The sequence below is a fragment of the Bombina bombina genome, chromosome 5 (assembly GCF_027579735.1).
Source record: "Bombina bombina isolate aBomBom1 chromosome 5, aBomBom1.pri, whole genome shotgun sequence".
In the NCBI taxonomy this organism is placed as follows: domain Eukaryota; kingdom Metazoa; phylum Chordata; class Amphibia; order Anura; family Bombinatoridae; genus Bombina; species Bombina bombina.
Genome location: NC_069503.1, coordinates 813207608 through 813229101, shown reverse-complemented (window position 1 = coordinate 813229101; position 21494 = coordinate 813207608). Strand labels below are relative to the sequence as shown.

The following is a 21494-nucleotide window of genomic DNA, read 5'->3' as shown; positions in this document are numbered from 1 at the left end:
CGCAGCATTAATCACAATAAAGAATACTATGCATAAATCCCCCCCTGTTCAATAACCCCTTTTCCGAGGATATTGATTCTATACAGATAAAAGGAAACACACTGTGACCCTGTCCTTCTTGCGTTATCAAATGTGTATAAATGAAATAATCTTACCAGAATCTATGCCGTGGAACAGGAACACGGCCTTTCAAGTGTGACAGGGTAGTAGCATCGCTCCTGACATGGACTTGAGAGCAAAAAGCAGGCAGCAAAACTTGTCAACGCTCATTACTTATGGAGCTGTTAATCTGAGTCTGGATGGTTTCGCAAAAAGACTCTCCCTGCATCTTCGGACTCTAACTTTCATCCATGCTCTCACTGAGAGGCTGACAGGACTACTTAAAACTCCAGTCCCATTCTGAAAAGTACTACCCTCCATAAGAGACTACTCTGAATCTTCTGACACTTCTATGCCAACCTCCTGTGACGAAAGGCAAAGAATGAATGGGGGATGAGGGGAGTGGGGGAGGTATTTAAGCCTTTGGCTGGGGTGTCTTTGCCTCCTCTTGGTGGCCAGGTTATTTCCCACAAGTAATGAATGAAGCCGTGGAATCTCCTCCCATTAAGATGGAAACTTACAGATCTTAAGCGATGAGGGAAGTCTCCTGCTTCATCATTTGCCATTGTTGCAGAATCCCATTCCGGGTGTGAACAATTGGGAGGAAGACTTTCTGAGTCACCAGTCTCTTCACCCAGGACAATGGTCTCTGAATTAGGACATTTTCGACTAAATTGTGAGACGTTGGGGTCTGACTGAGATAGGACTAAAGGTTTAAGTCAAACTACATCAGTATAGTGCCAGGCAGGTCTTGGGCAAGTATGATAGATACCATAGTGGTTCCTTGGTCGTTCAAGCTGATTTAAATTTTTACTCTGTGTTGCTATTCAGAGTGATAGCCAGAATCAAGCAGGAACAAGCCTCAGTAATTCTTATTAATCCGGCATGGCCTCGCAGGATTTGGTTTGCGGATCTGGTACTGTTGTCCTCATGCCCGCCTTAGAGGCTTCCTCTAATAAAGGATCTTTCCTCTTTAGGTCCTTTATTTTATCAAGATCTCAAAACTCTGAATTTGACACCATGGCAATTGAACGCGTCACTCTGTCTCATAATTGATAAGATTTGCAAGGCACTTACTTGTTCGTCTTGCACACTTTTTCCAAGTTTTATTACTTTGATGTGTATGCTTTTTCTGAGGCTGCTTTTAGCAGGAAAGTTCTGCGGCCCGTAGTGCCTGATCATGGTGATCCTGTGGACTTCACTGCTTGGGTATTGATTGTATTAATAAAATCAGGGAAATCTGCCATTTATTAACTAGATATACAGAGCTGAAGTAGGATTGCATAACTACATTTTATGCACTATGGCTGACTCCAACTTACCCTCTTGCCTGCTCCTTCAAGGTTGCACTCAAGTAATGTAGCCAATAATGTTAGGGAACCAAAAAGTCTATTGTCACAGTCCACATTCCCCTAAGGGAAGCACCCCTAAGACTTGAAGCAGCATATCACACTACTAACTGAACACTAGGCATGTGCATTAGTTAGTTAATTGGCATTTTTTCCACAAACAAATGCCGAATATGGCTGCAGGCAGCAGCATTTGGCTATTTTCTGACACATAGAAATGACGAGAAATACAACGTGGACCATTAATTCATAAATAACAATGAAGGGTTAAATGTGAGAGCTGCAACCTGGGCCGTTACTCATGCAACTGGCAGCTGGTGATAGAGTTATAGCAATTGATGTTAGTTGTTGCTGCAATAATGCAGAGGTAAACTTCCAGTAGAGCAGACTTTATATAGCTACCTTTCAGGGTAAAACAATGTCCAAACATGTGCACATAGAAAGTATTCACATTATCTATAAGCCAAAGTTCCCGCTTGTCAATATAAACAGTGTAACACTTTACCGTAGTATCCAAGTAGCTGTGATCCGGATCGTCCGTTAGTCTGTGTTGAGAATGCCGTGCACTGCTCTCCCTCCTGGGCACACCAACACAGGACAGCCTTCTCTCTTCTCCTCTTACCCGCTAACAAGCGGTAGTAGGAGCAAACTGTCAGCAGCGTTCAGCCTCTGTGACTATCACTGACGCTGCATAACCCGGAAGCTCCTCCCTCCAGTCTCCGGTTTAAGGTATCAGCTGTTAGGTTCCAGTATAGGAGCTGTTCACACGTAGAACTGAATGGAGTCCCAGTACTCCACAATGGTATAGAAAAAAAAAAAGGCACAGTGTTCAACCTTAGCACATAGCTTAGATATACCCTCCGAGTCCTGGATGGACCTAGTATCCTCATTAATTTGCATTAAGAGTTAATTTGCATTAAGAGTTAATTTGCATTAAGAGTATATTTGCTTAATGGCTTAATTGTTATCACTGCATCCATTTTTGGTTACTGAATGTAACTTGACAGTGCCAGTAACAGTGATGTCATACCTATTGCTGACACTTTGTATCACGATTATAATTATCAAGAGCATCTAGATGATATCAAGGTTTAATATTTATATACTAGAATGAAATAATTCTATCTTGATATTTCAGTATATTTTAATAATTCTAGTACAATAGTGAATTAATTATATTTTGATATTAAGATCCTAAAAGCATATACTTACTTAAGGGATAATTTAATTACTCACTGATTGAGACAGTTCATTTCATGAAAGGGCACATTGGTTTTAATAACATGATGTGGGTTTATATATATATTTCTAAATGGCCTCACATCCCACTCTCTTTAATTTCTATGTTAATGTTGAATCACATCTTCCTAATAATGGGTAACTAAATATTAGATCCGTTGTACTGGGTTTATTGTGTTAGTCATATTTAACTGAATTAATTCCATGTCTTTTTTCATCAATAGTTTTATTTACATCAATATGGTGTCTGTAATAAACTAATATGAGTAAGCAAAGAGTTAACATGTGGGAGTAACTGGATTCTCCAATAGGAGAACACCAGTCTGATTAAAAGCCTTACATTGGCAGTCTGTTTTTAGGTTTATGACTACGGTCGCAGAGACCGAAACCGGTCAAACTTTTCTTGTATCACATTTTTAACTCAAGAGGAACACTTCTTTGTTTTAAGGATTATACCCAATAAAGTTTTTTACTTTTAAATCCTTCTCTGCACTGGTGTCTGTATTGAGGAGCAAGTTGAACACACTGGGCTATTTCTGAGCCAGATTTATTAGTGTTAAAGCCCAACACACATATCTGTATGTAGAACACAGTGCCCATCCTGATCCAAGAGTACGTGACTAATCATTTTTTAAAGGGGACATTAAACACTTCTTGGTTTGCTTGTCCCACGTTGTCTAGAAAGGATGAAAAACTAAGTTTGTAACCTAGGTTTTCAAAATGCTGTAAAACAATAAGCTGGGTTTAGGCATTTTAAAACCTTAGGTTATCATATTTGTTTTATTGCCTGTGTAGGGAAATCGGGACAAGCACAATTAAGCCAAAAACAGTACACACTTGACTGAGACTTAATTGTGACAGACAACGTGATGCTTTCAAATGCATGCTTTATTTGCAGTGCTGCATGATTTCATGATAATAAACAATAACCAAAAAGGACTACATGATGATGGAGGCATACAACACTGATATGTGAATGGCAAATGGAAACAAATTTTGTAAAGCAAACTTTAAAATTTTAGAAGATATAACTCGTAACAGACAAGGCAATTACATACTTTAAAACTTCAGAGAACATGTTAAAAAAAAAAAAAACGTAAAAAGGGAAATCAAAAAAACATTAATTTACAAGCTGACTGTGTAGAATCTTAATTGTTAGGGTTGTGCATTCTAGTTACAAAATCCCTTGCATTTTTCTTCTTTTGCTATACCCATATAACCAATTCTACTTAAAATGGACATTAAACACTAAATACATTTAATCTCCTATTTATGGGTGCCACCATTTAGTAACCTAGGGTTACAATGTAGATATCTGAAGGAGAGTTGCTGCACGTATGCAAACACATCAGCACTGGAATGCAGTGAAAGTCCGATTTCAACATCGTGGCACCAATGACTAGAGGGAGGCAGGGACTCACCTCAGCACTATGCTTATGTATTTAGTGTTATGTCCCTTTAAGACTGCTATCAATCGCAGCATAACTAACATACAATTCCTATTCTCAATCTGAGAGGAAATTTGCTTAGAGCAATTGGTTTTAGCTAAACAATTGGATAACTAATATTAAGGATTCCTGCCATAAATTGCAGAAACCAGAAGCAAAAACTTCAAGTCTGACCATAGATATATGTAACCCTGTTTTCTAAAGGGATACTAAAAATACTGTAGTTTTGCATCAGTGCACTTAGTAAGATGCAACCTATTGCTAGGACTGAGCTTTCATGTACAACTAAAGGGACACTGTACTCATTTAAAGCATGAGGAATATATATAATATATATATATATATATATATATATATATATTTTTTTTTTTACTGAAAACAAACAGTTAAAGGGACATAATACTCATATGCTAAATCACTTGAAACTGATATACAGTATACTGTACACTTGAAACTGATGATACAGTATAACGGTAAAAAGCTGACAGGAAAATATCACCTGAGCATCTCTATGTAAAAAAGGAAGATATTTTACCTCACAATCTCCTCAGCTCAGCAGAGTAAGTTCTGTGTAAAAAAATATAATTCAGCTGCTGCCCAGCTGCAGGTAAAAAATTTTTTTAAAAAAAATTAAGAAATGAACATCAGCCAATCAGCATCAACAGTGCTGAGGTCATGAACTCTTTTACTGTGATCTCATGAGATTTGACTTAAAGGGTCACTGAACCCAAATTGTTTCTTTCGTGATTCAGATAGAGCATGACATTTTAAGCAACTTTCTAATTTACTCCTATTATCAAATTTTCTTCATTCTCTTGGAATCTTTATTTGAAATGCAAGAATGTAAGTTTAGATGCCGGCCCATTTTTGGCGAACAACCTAGGTTGTCCTTGCTGATTGGTGGATAAATTCATCCACCAATCAAAAACTGCTGTCCAGAGTTCTGAACCAAGAAAAAAAGCTTAGATCCCTTCTTTTTTATATAAAGATAGCAAGAGAACGAAGAAAAAAATGATAATATGAGTAAATTAGAAAGTTGCTTAAAATTGCATGCTCTATCTGAATCACAAAATAAAAATTTTGGGTTCAGTGTCCCTTTAACTCATGAGATTTCATTGTAAACTTCCTTACACTGAATAGGGAAATAAGATGAGTGTGCACGTAAGCTCGCTCCTTCCACTGTCCCGGGACAGACATACTGATTTGTTGCTTAGAAGACCTTTACAATGGGATGTGGCTACTGATGAACTTTTGAGGTAAAATATCTTTCTTTTTTACAGAGATGTTCAGGTGATATTTTCTAGTCAGCTTTTTACAGCTATACTGCATCACTTTCAAGTGTTTAAACATATGGCCCTTTAAGTAAAAGCTGTTTAAGATGAAATAAAGATAGTACTAGCTTTGTATCTCCTGCTAATACTCATTGGCTAAGAGATCCAACTCCCACAACTCTGGTTTAGAGACACCTCTGGAAACCCAACAAAAAACAATGGTTTATTCAGGACACACACAGTTTTTCTTTTTTTAAATGTATTTAAAATGCCCTCTCTTTACGCTGAAACAAAAAAAAACCTTGGTTAAACAGACCCTTTAAAGCTTCATGGCTCTTTTGAAGCTGAAGGCTCTTAAAACCAAATCCACAGAGTTCAGTATGTAGTGCTTCAGGAACATAATATGCAGTCTCTGAATGCAAATAACTGCTGGCTTTAACAAAGAACTATCAATATAGTGCATTGGACATTTTTTCTTCAAACAGCTATTGGCCAACAAACACAATTCTTCCTTTTTCAATATTTCTATAGATCAGCAACTAACTGCAACTAGAAAGGAAGAGGTCTTAATGTCAAATAGGTATAGCTGGCCCATCAACATTAAAGGAAAAGGTCACTCCTGTCACATCACTGAAAGATGAAAGAAAAAATGTCCATAAACCTCTCATTCCACACCCGCAGTCCCAAAGCAACACTGCTCAGACCATTATGGGAGAGTATTCAAAATGTAATTAGAAAAGTTCTTTTAATGCAGGGTTTGCAATGTCAACACGAACGGGTCAGTATAGACTTAGGCTCACAATCAGAGCATTCACCTTTTAAAGGGATACACAAAAGTCTGTTCACATTAAGTTGTGGCTAGCAAAGAATTCTGTAATGAAGGGGTGACTTAAATGAAGACTACCCAACACATTTGTAAAAAAAAAAAAAAAAGGCACAAATATTGAACAACTAAAGCAAGTAGATAAATGTTGCATTCTAACTTAAGATGCTGTCCCAGATATTTATTGTATGTCGATAAACTTCCTCTCTGTTAAACATAAGACCATGTTTAAGAATCTGGGTCACTATCTACAAGCCTAAAGTCATTACATGTATACATTAAAACATATCTGCAACATAAGCTATGGCTTCAAGGAGAGCTTTGTTATCAGTAAAACAAAATGCTCCTCTATTTTCTATGTAATATCGAGTAGTGTTGAAAATGCACATTATTTTGCTGGGGATGTATTTCATAGAATGCACAGTCTCACTGCAATACAGTTATGGTCCAATGAGCCCATGCATGTTATATAAAACTATACGAAACCAGCAGCGCAACCGCCTTCACATCTAAATGGCTATAGAGCAAATGTGTACACTGAAAACCTTGCTCCACCAAATACAATTTATACATTTATTTATAGTAGTCTCAAACAGGTGCATTCACAGCTGCAAAGTCCCTGGTTTAATTGTGATTAAAGTAAAAACTGTACATGTTAAAAGTGCGACAGATGAAAAGATATTAATGAATAAATAAAAAAATGCTGTTGAGCTTGTTTACATTAGTCTATTTGGTTCATAAAACACTAAAAATCAAATATTGTAAAAACAAAGCAATTTTATTTTCATAACCACATTGCTCTATAACCATACGCCTCACTAGCTAAAGTTTTTTACTTCTATCTCCCCTCCTCCAAGTACTTTCCTAACTTTATTTTATTTACTATATTTTTGTTGTTATATTTTCTTTCACAATAACCTGAGCCCCACATAGCCAGAACCCAATGTAATAATTAAAAGTCTTTCATTTGGAGGACGTGAGTTTGCAAATCACAGCAATGGACTGGAGGGATTAGTAGGGAAATGTCTTTATATGTATTGCATTCTCAAATGAGTGTTTCCTTCCAGTCTTTAATTGGAGACGGTCTCACTTGCTCCTTCGTTGCCTTGGGCTGATCCTTCTGTGCTTTTGTCTCAGACACAGCATCTCTCTGCAGCTGTGACTTGGTAACCAGTTTCCCTGGCTCCTCATCCTCCAGCAGCTGCTCAGATTGGACACGTTGCATCTGCAATAGCCGAAGTTGCACTCGTAGTTCAATGATCGCCTCTCTTTCTTCATGAATGGCTTGATTCAAATGGTTGTTCTTTATCTAACAAAACACGTAAAAGAATAAATCATAGAATCCAGCAAACAGGTCGTATCCAACTACAAACATGCAAGGAATTTTAAAAAGTGACTATAAAAAGTAAAGTTATTTATGATTGAAAATGCTGTTATAATAAAGCAGACAATAATGTAGTCACACCACCTGTAGATTTATGGTGCACAGCTAATGTTAGAAGGAACAAATAGATGTATACACTATAATGTAACAAGCTGTGGATATATATTACACACCTCACTGCAGGAAGTACAAGTATAACAAATTTAGTTGTGTGATTGGGAGGCCTTTCACTGGATACTACCGCATAAAGACACTGATTAAAGTAAAAATAAATCTTGTTTTCTTTAATAGCCAGTGATAGAAATTCTATACTGTGAACACACAGGTGGGGAAAGCAATATCGCTCACTATTCAGAGAAAGAAAGGCCTGTATCCCAGTCCTGCTTATAAAAAAGAACAAAAACAATGAACTAATAAAATGTTGTGCTGCCTTGCAAAAACAATTCACAGAAACTAGTCCATGAACAATCCTTAAAGGGATATGAAACCCAAAATGTTTCTATCATGATTCAGATAGAGCATGCGATTTTAAACAACTAATTTACTTCTATTATCAATGTTTCTTCGTTTTCTTGGTATCTTTCATTAAAAAATAGGGACGTATGTTTAGGAGCTGGCCCATTTCTGGGGCAGTATATGGCAGCATTTTTACAAGAAAGTTTTTTGCAAGAGCACTAGATGGTAGCGCTATTTCCTGTCATGTAGTGCTAAGGATGCCTACTTAGGTATCTCTTCAACACAGAATATAATGGAAACAAAAAAAAATTAATAGCAGTCAATTGGAAACTTTTTTTTTTTTTTTTAAATATAATGCTCTGTCTGCATAACAAAAGAAAATGTTTGAGTTTCATATCCCTTTAACTCTATAATGAATTGCATCTTGGAAGACTTACTCCTGAGCTTATAAACCTTACAAAATGCAGGAAATATCCAGTTAGAGGATTAAGGATTTGTAATCAACCGTGCAACACACGGAGGGAAATGATAGCCTATTGAAAAAGAAGTCCAGGATTTATTAATGATTCACCAATTACTCTAAATCACTAAAAGAAATTGAAAATAGAACGGCTTTAAAACTGCATTTTTTACATTGACAAGAGGATGTCTAGAGAGTCATAATACATCATTTAAGGGATGAATCATCTTTTTACAACGAGCGTCAGTTTTTTTGTTGCTTTTTTCTCAACATGTAATACAGACACATTTCTCATAATAGCACAGATTATAGGTGTCATCTCTGCTGTACTTTAAACAAAAACATACATTACATAAAACTAGGCATTATCAGCATTATGTACCATTGAGTATAACAAAAAACAGCCTGTTCTGCATATCATATCTGTCTGTCATTTAGACATCTTACAGTATACTGTACCTTATTTCTAAATTCATACGATATCTGCCTTAACTTGTTAGATTTTACATTAGAAATTAAGTTAATTCAGTAGCTATAAGAACAACACTTAGAATCGGATTCTGTACAAAATCGGAATTTCGGAATGGGGCAATATACTGAATTCTAGTTGGTAGTCTACCCCATTACCTAAAAGCTGCCCCATTACCTAAAAAAAGTCTCAACTTTTTCTGAAGTTATGCAGACATCATAAAGTTCTAAAACTAATTTAGCATGTACATCATTAAAGGGATACTGAACCCAATTTTTGTTCTTGCTGATTGGTGGATAAATTCATCCACCAATAAAAAAGTAAATTTATGCTTACTTGAAAAATGAATTTCCTCTACAATACGAGTCCATGGATTTCATCCTTACTTGTGGGATATTAACTATTATAGATAAGTAACCAGCGCCTAGGACTGATATCTGCTCACTATAATGAAGACCCCCTAATAGGTCTAAAAAACAGAACACAGGTATTAGGATATATAGGAGCGCCACTGGCTAAGATATACCATAGGAGTCGAAATTTAAAATCAAATAATTGTACAAATATTTAATAGATTCTACATATACACAAAAAACTAACAAAAATTAACAATAATAAGATCAGGTTATTTTGATAAAAATGGTAAACTCACTGGAGTACAATTCCTAGGGGTAATCACCCTTCGATTCCTAATGTAAGAATACAATCCAATAATGAATTGGTACAGTTCTTAGTGTTTAAAATACAATCATGAACAATTTGTGTCAGACCAAAAATTGAATCACAGAAATCCAATAAAGGATTCTCTTAGTGAGAGACCCCTGGTTGTGGGTCTTAAAGTGTTATATTACTAAAAAATATAACAAACATATTTTTTTTTAAAAATTATGACATCTAAATTGTGAGATAAGAATCCAATAAAGGATTTGTTTTCTTAGTGAAAGGGCACCGTATTGTGAGTCTGAGCGGTGATAATTTTCTTATCAAAGTAAAATAAAATATGGTAAAAGATATGTTATATAAGAACCAATCCCAAAATTCCATTATAATAACATAATTTATGTAAGAACTTACCTGATAAATTCATTTCTTTCATATTAACAAGAGTCCATGAGCTAGTGACGTTACTGGGATATACATTCCTACCAGGAGGGGCAAAGTTTCCCAAACCCTTAAAATGCCTATAAATACACCCCTCACCACACACAAATCAGTTTAACGAATAGCCAAGAAGTGGGGTGATAAGAAAAAAAGTGCGAAGCATATAAAATAAGGATTGGAATAATTGTGCTTTATACAAAAAATCATAACCACCCACAAAAAGGGTGGGCCTCATGGACTCCTTGTTAATATGAAAGAAATGAATTTATCAGGTAAGTTCTTACATAAATTATGTTTTCTTTCATGTAATTAACAAGAGTCCATGAGCTAGTGACGTATGGGATAATGACTACCCAAGATGTGGATCTTTCCACACAAGAGTCACTAGAGAGGGAGGGATAAAATAAAGACAGCCAATTCCTGCTGAAAATAATCCACACCCAAAATAAAGTTTAACAAAAAACACTAAGCAGAAGATTCAAACTGAAACCGCTGCCTGAAGAACTTTTCTACCAAAAACTGCTTCAGAAGAGAAAATACATCAAAATGGTAGAATTAGTAAAAGTATGCAAAGAGGACCAAGTTGCTGCTTTGCAGATCTGGTCAACCGAAGCTTCATTCCTAAACGCCCAGGAAGTAGAAACTGACCTAGTAGAATGAGCTGTAATTCTTTGAGGCGGAATTTTACCCGACTCAACATAGGCAAGATGAATTAAAGATTTCAACCAAGATGCCAAAGAAATGGCAGAAGCTTTCTGGCCTTTCCTAGAACCGGAAAAGATAACAAATAGACTAGAAGTCTTACGGGAAAGATTTCGTAGCTTCAACATAATATTTCAAAGCTCTAACAACATCCAAAGAATGCAATGATTTCTCCTTAGAATTCTTAGGATTAGGACATAATGAAGGAACCACAATTTCTCTACTAATGTTGTTGGAATTCACAACTTTAGGTAAAAATTCAAAAGAAGTTCGCAACACCGCCTTATCCTGATGAAAAATCAGAAAAGGAGACTCACACGAAAGAGCAGATGATTCAGAAACTCTTCTAGCAGAAGAGATGGCCAAAAGGAACAAAACTTTCCAAGAAAGTAATTTAATGTCCAATGAATGCATAGGTTCAACGGAGGAGCTTGAAGAGCTCCCAAAACCAATTCAAACTCCATGGAGGAGAAATTGACTTAATGACAGGTTTTATACGAACCAAAGCTTGTACAAAACAATGAATATCAGGAAGAATAGCAATCTTTCTGTGAAAAAAGAACAGAAAGAGCGGAGATTTGTCCTTTCAAAGAACTCGCGGACAAACCCTTATCTAAACCATCCTGAAGAAACTGTAAAATTCTCGGTATTCTAAAAGAATGCCAAGAAAAATGATGAGAAAGACACCAAGAAATATAAGTCTTCCAGACTCTATAATATATCTCTCGAGATACAGATTTACGAGCCTGTAACATAGTATTAATCACGGAGTCAGAGAAACCTCTATGACCAAGAATCAAGCGTTCAATCTCCATACCTTTAAATTTAAGGATTTCAGATCCGGATGGAAAAAAGGACCTTGAGACAGAAGGTCTGGTCTAACGGAAGAGTCCCATGGTTGGCAAGATGCCATCCGGACAAGATCCGCATACCAAAACCTGTGAGGCCATGCCGGAGCTATTAGCAGAACAAACGAGCATTCCCTCAGAATCTTGGAGATTACTCTTGGAAGAAGAACTAGAGGCGGAAAGATATAGGCAGGATGATACTTCCAAGGAAGTGATAATGCATCCACTGCCTCCGCCTGAGGATCCCGGGATCTGGACAGATACCTGGGAGTTTCTTGTTTAGATGAGAGGCCATCAGATCTATCTCTGGGAGCCCCCACATTTGAACAATCTGAAGAAATACCTCTGGGTGAAGAGACCATTCGCCCGGATGCAACGTTTGGCGACTGAGATAATCCGCTTCCCAATTGTCTACACCTGGGATATGAACCGCAGAGATTAGACAGGAGCTGGATTCCGCCCAAACCAAAATTCGAGATACTTCTTTCATAGCCAGAGGACTGTGAGTCCCTCCTTGATGATTGATGTATGCCACAGTTGTGACATTGTCTGTCTGAAAACAAATGAACGATTCTCTCTTCAGAAGAGGCCAAAACTGAAGAGCTCTGAAAACTGCACGGAGTTCCAAGATATTGATCGGTAATCTCACCTCCTGAGATTCCCAAACTCCTTGTGCCGTCAGAGATCCCCACACAGCTCCCCAAACCTGTGAGACTTGCATCTGTTGAAATTACAGTCCAGGTCGGAAGAACAAAAGAAGCCCCTGAATTAAACGATGGTGATCTGTCCACCACGTCAGAGAGTGCCGAACAATCGGTTTTAAAGATATTAATGATATATCTTCGTGTAATCCCTGCACCATTGGTTCAGCATACAGAGCTGAAGAGGTCGCATGTGAAAACGAGCAAAGGGGATCGCGTCCGATGCAGCAGTCATAAGACCTAGAATTTCCATGCATAAGGCTACCGAAGGGAATGATTGAGACTGAAGGTTTCGACAGGCTGTAATCAATTTTAGACGTCTCTTGTCTGTTAAAGACAAAGTCATGGACCTCTGAATCTATCTGGAAACCCAGAAAGGTTACCCTTGTTTGAGGAATCAAAGAACTTTTGGTAAATTGATCCTCCAACCATGATCTTGAAGAAACAACACAAGTCGATTCGTATGAGACTCTGCTAAATGTAAAGACGGAGCAAGTACCAAGATATCGTCCAAATAAGGAAATACCACAATACCCTGTTCTCTGATTACAGACAGAAGGGCACCGAGAATCTTTGTGAAAATTCTTGGAGCTGTAGCAAGGCCAAACGGTAGAGCCACAAATTGGTAATGCTTGTCTAGAAAAGAGAATCTCAGGAACTGATAATGATCTGGATGAATCGGAATATGCAGATATGCATCCTGTAAATCTATTGTGGACATATAATTCCTTGCTGAACAAAAGGCAATATAGTCCTTACAGTTACCATCTTGAACGTTGGTATCCTTACATAACGATTCAATAATTTAGATCCAGAACTGGTCTGAAGGAATTCTCCTTCTTTGGTACAATGAAGAGATTTGAATAAAACCCCATCCCCTGTTCCGGAAACTGGAACTGCATAATTACTCCAGCCAACTCTAGATCTGAAACACAATTCAGAAATGCTTGAGCTTTCACTGGATTTACTGGGACATGGGAAAGAAAAAATCTCTTTGCAGGAGGTCTCATCTTGAAACCAATTCTGTACCCTTCTGAAACAATGTTCTGAATCCAAAGATTGTGAACAGAACTGATCCAAATTTCTTTGAAAAAACGTAACCTGCCCCCTACCAGCTGAACTGGAATGAGGGCCGTACCTTCATGTGAACTTAGAAGCAGGCTTTGCCTTTCTAGCAGGCTTGGATTTATTCCAGACTGGGGATGGTTTCCAAACTGAAACTGCTCCTGAGGACGAAGGATCAGGCTTTTGTTCTTTGTTGAAACGAAAGGAACGAAAACGATTGTTAGCCCTGTTTTTACCTTTAGACTTTTTATCCTGTGGTAAAAAAGTTCCCTTTCCCACCAGTAACAGTTGAAATAATAGAATCCAACTGAGAACCAAATAATTTGTTTCCCTGGAAAGAAATGGAAAGTAGAGTTGATTTAGAAGCCATATCAGCATTCCAAGTCTTAAGCCATAAAGCTCTTCTGGCTAAGATAGCCAGAGACATAAATCTAACATCAACTCTAATAATATCAAAAATGGCATCACAGATGAAATTATTAGCATGCTGGAGAAGAATAATAATATCATGAGAATCACGATTTGTTACTTGTTGCGCTAGAGTTTCCAACCAAAAAGTTGAAGCTGCAGCAACATCAGCCAATGATATAGCAGGTCTAAGAAGATTACCTGAACATAGATAAGCTTTTCTTAGAAAAGATTCAATTTTTCTATCTAAAGGATCCTTAAACGAGGTACCATCTGATGTAGGAATGGTAGTACGTTAGCAAGGGTAGAAATAGCCCCATCAACTTTAGGGATTTTGTCCCAAAATTCTAATCTGTCAGGCGGAACAGGATATAATTGCTTAAAACGTTTTAGAAGGAGCTTTAAAAACCTATCCAAACGATATAGAATTAGTATCAAGAGGACTAGAATCCCTCTATTTCTAAAGCAATTAGTACTTCTTTAAGTAAAGAGCGAATAAATTCCATCTTAAATAAATATGAAGATTTATCAGCATCAATCTCTGAGACAGAATCCTCTGAACCAGAAGAGTCCAAAGAATCAGAATGATGGTGGTCATTTAAAAATTCATCTGTAGAGAGAGAAGATTTAAAAGACTTTTTACGTTTACTAGAAGGAGAAATAACAGACAAAGCCTTCTTTATGGATTCAGAAACAAAATCTCTTATGTTATCAGGAACATTCTGCACCTTAGATGTTGAGGGAACTGCAACAGGCAATGGTACATCACTAAAGGAAATATTATCTGCATTAACAAGTTTGTCATGACATTTAATACAAACAACAGCTGGAGGAATAGCTACCAAAAGTTTACAGCAGATACACTTAGCTTTGGTAGATCCAGCAGGCAGAGGTTTTCCTGTAGTATCTTCTGGCTCAGATGCAACGTGAGACATCTTGCAATATGTAAGAGAAAAAACAACATATAAAGCAAAATAGATCAAATTCCTTATAAGACAGTTTCAGGAATGGGAAAAAAAAATGCCAAACATCAAGCTTCTAGCAACCAGAAGCAAATGAAAAATGAGACTGAAATAATGTGGAGACAAAAGCGACGCCCATATTTTTTTGGCGCCAAATAAGACGCCCACATTATTTGGCGCCTAAATGCTTTTGGCGCCAAAAATGACGCCACATCCGGAACGCCGACATTTTTGGCGCAAAATAACGTCAAAAAAATGACGCAACTTCCGGCGACACGTATGACGCCGGAAACGGAAATGAATTTTTGCGCCAAAAAAGTCCGCGCCAAGAATGACGCAATAAAATGAAGCATTTTCAGCCCCCGCGAGCCTAACAGCCCACAGGGAAAAAAGTCAAATTTTTTTGAGGTAAGAAAAATATGATAATTAAAGCATAATCCCAAATATGAAACTGACTGTCTGGAAATAAGGAAAGTTGAACATTCTGAGTCAAGGCAAATAAATGTTTGAATACATATATTTAGAACTTTATAAATAAAGTGCCCAACCATAGCTTAGAGTGTCACAGAAAAACAGAATTTATGTTACCTGATAAATTTCTTTCTCCAACGGTGTGTCCGGTCCACGGCGTCATCCTTACTTGTGGGATATTCTCCTCCCCAACAGGAAATGGCAAAGAGCCCAGCAAAGCCGGTCACATGATCCCTCCTAGGCTCCGCCTACCCCAGTCATTCGACCGACGTTAAGGAGGAATAATAGCATAGGAGAAACCATATGGTACCGTGGTGACTGTAGTTAAAGAAAATAAATTATCAGACCTGATTAAAAAACCAGGGCGGGCCGTGGACCGGACACACCGTTGGAGGAAAGAAATTTATCAGGTAAACATAATTTCTGTTTTCTCCAACATGAGTGTGTCCGGTCCACGGCGTCATCCTTTACTTGTGGGAAACAATACCAAAGCTTTAGGACACGGATTGAAGGGAGGGAGCAAATCAGGTCACCTAAATGGAAGCACCACTGCTTGCAAAACCTTTCTCCCAAAAATAGCCTCAGAAGAAGCAAAAGTATCAAACTTGTAAAATTGGTAAAAGTGTGCAGTGAAGACCAAGTCGCTGCCCTACATATCTGATCAACAGAAGCCTCGTTCTTGAAGGCCCATGTGGAAGCCACAGCCCTAGTGGAATGAGCTGTGATTCTTCGGGAGGCTGCCGTCCGGCAGTCTCGTAAGCCAATCTGATGATGCTTTTAATCCAAAAAGAGAGAGAGGTAGAAGTTGCTTTTTGACCTCTCCTTTTACCTGAATAAACGACAAACAGGAAGATGTTTGTCTAAAATCCTTTGTAGCATCTAAATAAAATTTTAGAGCGCGAACAACATCCAAATTGTGCAACAAGCGTTCCTTCTTTGAAACTGGTTTCGGACACAGAGAAGGTACGATAATCTCCTGGTTAATGTTTTTGTTAGAAACAACTTTGGAAGAAAACCAGGTTTAGTACGTAAAACCACCTTATCTGCATGGAAACACCAGATAAGGAGGAGAACACTGCAGAGCAGATAATTCTGAAACTCTTCTAGCAGAAGAAATTGCAACTAAAACAAAACTTTCCAAGATAATAACTTAATATCAACGGAATGTAAGGGTTCAAACGGAACCCCCTGAAGAACTGAAAGAACTAAATTGAGACTCCAAGGAGGAGTCAAAGGTTTGTAAACAGCTTGATTCTAACCAGAGCCTGAAACAAAGGCTTGAACATCTGGCACAGCTGCCAGTTTTTTGTGAAGTAACACCGACAAGGCAGAAATCTGTCCCTTCAGGGAACTTGCCGATAATCCTTTTTCCAATCCTTCTTGAAGGAAGGATAGAATCCTAGGAATCTTAACCTTGTCCCAAGGGAATCCTTTAGATTCACACCAACAGATATATTTTTTCCAATTTTATGGTAATCTTTCTAGTTACAGGCTTTCTGCCTGAACAAGAGTATCGATAACAGAATCTGAGAACCTCGCTTCGATAAAATCAAGCGTTCAATCTCCAAGCAGTCAGCTGGAGTGAAACCAGATTCGGATGTTCGAACGGACCCTGAACAAGAAGGTCTCGTCTCAAAGGTAGCTTCCAAGGTGGAGCCGATGACATATTCACCAGATCTGCATACCAAGTCCTGCGTGGCCACGCAGGAGCTATCAAGATCACCGACGCCCTCTCCTGATTGATCCTGGCTACCAGCCTGGGATGAGAGGAAACGGGCGGGAACACATAAGCTAGTTTGAAGGTCCAAGGTGCTACTAGTGCATCCACTAGAGCCGCCTTGGGATCCCTGGATCTGGACCCGTAGCAAGGAACTTTGAAGTTCTGACGAGAGGCCATCAGATCCATGTCTGGAATGCCCCAAAGTTGAGTGACTTGGGCAAAGATTTCGGATGGAGTTCCCACTCCCCCGGATGCAATGTCCTGACGACTCAGAAAATCCGCTTCCCAATTTTCCACTCCCGGGATGTGAGTAGCAGACAGGTGGCAGGAGTGAGACTCCGCCCATAGAATGATCTTGGTCACTTCTTCCATCGCTAGGGAACTCCTTGTTCCCCCTGATGGTTGATATACGCAACAGTCGTCATGTTGTCTGATTGAAACCGTATGAACTTGGTCCTCGCTAGCTGAGGCCAAGCCTTGAGAGCATTGAATATCGCTCTCAGTTCCAGAATATTTATCGGTAGAAGAGATTCTTCCCGAGACCAAAGACCCTGAGCTTTCAGGGATCCCCAGACCGCGCCCCAGCCCATCAGACTGGCGTCGGTCGTGACAATGACCCACTCTGGTCTGTGGAATGTCATCCCTCGTGACAGGTTGTCCAGGGACAGCCACCACGGAGTGAGTCTCTGGTCCTCTGATTTACTTGTATCTTTGGAGACAAGTCTGTATAGTCCCCATTCCACTGACTGAGCATGCACTGTTGTAACGGTCTTAGATGAATGCGCGCAAAAGGAACTATGTCCATTGCCGCTACCATCAACCCGATCACTTCCATGCACTGAGCTACGGAAGGAAGAGGAACGAATGAAGTATTCGACAAGAGTCCAGGAGCTTTGTCTTTCTGGCCTCTGTTAGAAAAATCCTCATTTCTGAGGAGTCTATAATTGTTCCCAAGAGGGAACCCTTGTTGACGGGGATAGAGAACTCTTTTCCACGTTCACTTTCCAGCCGTGCGATCTGAGAAAGGCCAGGACGATGTCCGTGTGAGCCTATTTGCTCGAGGGAGGGACGACGCTTGAATAGAATGTCGTTCCAGGTAAGGTACTACTGCAATGCCCCTTGGTCTTAGCACAGCTAGAAGGGACCCTAGTACCTTTGTGAAAATCCTTGGAGCAGTGGCTAATCCGAAAGGAAGCGCCACGAACTGGTAATGTTTGTCCAGGAATGCAAACCTTAGGAACCGATGATGTTCCTTGTGGATAGGAATATGTAGATACGCACCTTTAAATCCACCGTGGTCATGAATGACCTTCTGGATGGAAGGAAGGATAGTTCGAATGGTTTCCATCTTGAAAGATGGGACCTGAGAAATTTGTTTAAGATCTTGAGATCTAGGATTGGTCTGAATGTTCCCTCTTTTTTGGGAACTATGAACAGATTGGAGTAGAACCCCATCCCTTGTTCTCTCAATGGAACAGGATAATCACTCCCATTTTTAACAGGTCTTCTACGCAAAGTAAGAACGCCTGTCTTTTTATGTGGTCTGAAGGACAACTGAGACCTGTGGAACCTTCCCCTTGGGGGAAGTCCCTTGAATTTCCCAGAAGATAACCCTGGAGACTATTTCTAGCGCCCAAGGATCCAGAACATCTCTTGCCCAAGCCTGAGCGAAGAGAGAGAGTCTGCCCCCCACCAGATTCCGGTCCCGGATCGGGGGCCGATATTTCATGCTGTCTTGGTAGCAGTGGCAGGTTTCTTTGCCTGCTTTCCCTTGTTCCAGCCTTGCATTGGTCTCCAAGCTGGCTTGGCCTGAGAAGTATTACCTTCTTGCTTAGAGGACGTAGCACCTTGGGCTGGTCCGTTTTTACGAAAGGGGCACGAAAATTAGGTCTATTTTTTGCCTTGAAAGGGCGATCCTGAGGAAGGGCATGGCCCTTACCCCCAGTGATATCAGAGATAATCTCTTTCAAGTCAGGACCCAAACAGCGTTTTCCCCTTGAAAGGAATGTTTAGTAGCTTGTTCTTGAAGACGCATCAGCCGACCAAGATTTCAAACCAAAGCGCTCTGCGCGCCACAAAGCAAACCAGAATTCTTAGCCGCTAACTTAGCCAATTGGCAAAGAGGCGTCAGAGTGAAAGAATTAGCCAATTTGAGAGCATTGACTCTGTCCATAATCTCCTCATAAGGAGGACGAGTCACTATCGAGCACCTTATCAGTTCATCAAACCAGAAATATGCGGCTGTAGTGACAGGGACAATGCATGAAATGGGTTGTAGAAGGGTAACCCTGCTGAACAAACATCTTTTAAGCAAACCTTCTAATTTTTTATCCATAGGATCTTTGAAAGCACAACTATCCTCTATGGGGTATAGTGGTGCGTTTGTTTAAAGTAGGAAACCGCTCCCTCGACCTTGGGACTGACTGCCATAAGTCCTTTCTGGGGTCGACCATAGGAAACAATTTTTTAAATATGGGGGGAGGGACGAAAGGAATACCGGGCCTTTCCCATTCTTTATTAACAATGTCCGCCACCCGCTTGGTATAGGAAAAGCTTCTGGGAGCCCCGGCACCTCTAGGAAACTTGTACAACGGCAAAGGAGAATGACTGGGGTAGGCGGAGCCTAGGAGGGATCATGTTGACCGGCTTTGCTGGGCTCTTTGCCATTTCCTGTTGGGGAGGAGAATATCCCACAAGTAAGGATGACGCCGTGGACCGGACACACCTATGTTGGAGAAATAAGACTTACTTACCCCAGGACACTCATCTACATGTTTGTAGAAAGCCAAACCAGTACTGAACGAGAATCAGTAGAGGAAATGGTAAATATAAGAGTATATCGTCGATCTGAAAAGGGAGGTAAGAGATGAATCTCTACGACCGATAACAGAGAACCTTATGAATAGACCCCGTAGAAGAGGATCACTTGCATTCAATAGGCCATACTCTCCTCACATCCCTCTGACATTCACTGCACGCTGAGAGGAAAACCGGGGCTCCAACTTGGCTGCGGAGCGCATATCAACGTAGAATCTAGCACAAACTTACTCACCACCTCCATCGGAGGCAAAGTTTGTAAAACTGATTTGTGGGTGTGGTGAGGGGTGTATTTATAGGGCATTTTAAGGTTTGGGAAACTTTTGCCCCTCCTGGTAGGAATGTATATCCCATACGTCACTAGCTCATGGACTCTTGTTAATTACATGAAAGAAATATATAATTATGATCCTGTGCATAAAGTGCAATAATTCAATACAGTGAAAAACGCGTGGGTTTACCACTTATAGACCTAAAACTAAACTAAACCGGTACCAGCTACAATTAATAAGACAAAATGAAATGAATTGTATTTCAATCAACTTATGGACACAACGGTCCGTTATATTGACTCCAATATGAGGTATATACCTTGTTCTAAAATCATGTAATATGACAATTTATAAAACAATCAAGTAATATGACAATTGTAAAACACTTTTATACTCAATATAGACAATTGAATAAAGAAAACAGGAATAATAAAAGTCCGAAATCTATCAAGTCCTGATAAAATGTACATAAATCTCTTCTTGAAATGTCTATTTTGGATTAAAATCCTTGAGTGTGATGAGGTCCAATGTCCTACTCCTTAGATAAAAGTATATATATATATATATATATATATATATATATATATATAGATATATATTATATATATAGCACACACACACCTAAAAAGGGAGAAAAAGTGCACTAAGGAAATGTGGCTTTTAGGGTATGGCCTATTGAAATAGTCTTACATTCAAAGCCCGGTCCTGGTATATGATTAAGCCTCTCAATCTTTGTTACTGGATAGTCGTCTACGCGTTTCGGCCCTCTAAATGGGGCCTTTTTCAAGACAAGAAGTCTTGAAAAAGGCCCCATCGTAGAAGAAATTAATCAGGTAAGCATAAATTTACTTTTCTTCTACAAGATACGACAAGTCCACGGATTTCATCCTTACTTGTGGGATACAATACCAAAGCTACAGGACACGGATGAAACGGGAGGGACAAGACAGAGACCTAAACAGAAGGCACCACTGCTTGAAGAACCTTTCTCCCAAAACCAGCCTCAGAAGTAGCAAAAGTATCAAATTTGTAAAATTTGGAAAAAGTATCAAGAGACGACCAAGTCGCAGCCTTGCAAATATGTTCAACAGAAGCATCATTTTAAAAGCCCATGTACAAGCCACAGCCCTAGTAGAATGAGCCGTAATTCTTTCAGGAGGCTGTTGTCCAGCAGTCTCATATGCTAGGCGGATGATACTCTTCAGCCAAAAAGAAAGAGAGAGAGGTAGCCGTAGCTTTCTGACCCCTACGCTTTCCAGAAAAAACAATGAATAATGAAGATGATTGACGGAAATCCTTAGTTACTTGCAAGTAAAACTTCAAGGCACGGACCACGTCCAAGTTATGTAACAGACGCTCCTTCTTAGAAGAAGGATTAGGAAATAATATTATTCAGGAAATTGTTGTTCCTTCTTTCTTATTTGAAACA

General features: G+C 39.1%; 2 protein-coding genes across 3 annotated transcripts in view; both read right to left on the bottom strand.

Annotated features, from left to right (window-relative positions):
* Window positions 1-6986: 6986 nt before the first annotated feature.
* Window positions 6987-21494, bottom strand: part of RALBP1 (ralA binding protein 1) — a 216249-nt gene continuing 201741 nt past the window's right edge. For both annotated transcript variants that reach the window (XM_053714919.1, XM_053714920.1), the window contains exon 10: window positions 6987-7538. In XM_053714919.1, the coding sequence (XP_053570894.1) occupies window positions 7275-7538 (264 nt within the window). In that variant the 3' untranslated portion in view covers window positions 6987-7274. The remainder of the gene's footprint in view (window positions 7539-21494) is intronic.
* The window catches only part of LOC128660858 (lamina-associated polypeptide 2, isoforms alpha/zeta-like), a 114741-nt gene continuing 111504 nt past the window's right edge, over window positions 18258-21494 (bottom strand). The window contains exon 2 of the mRNA XM_053714921.1: window positions 18258-18285. The gene's annotated coding sequence lies outside the window, so the exon portion shown is untranslated. The remainder of the gene's footprint in view (window positions 18286-21494) is intronic.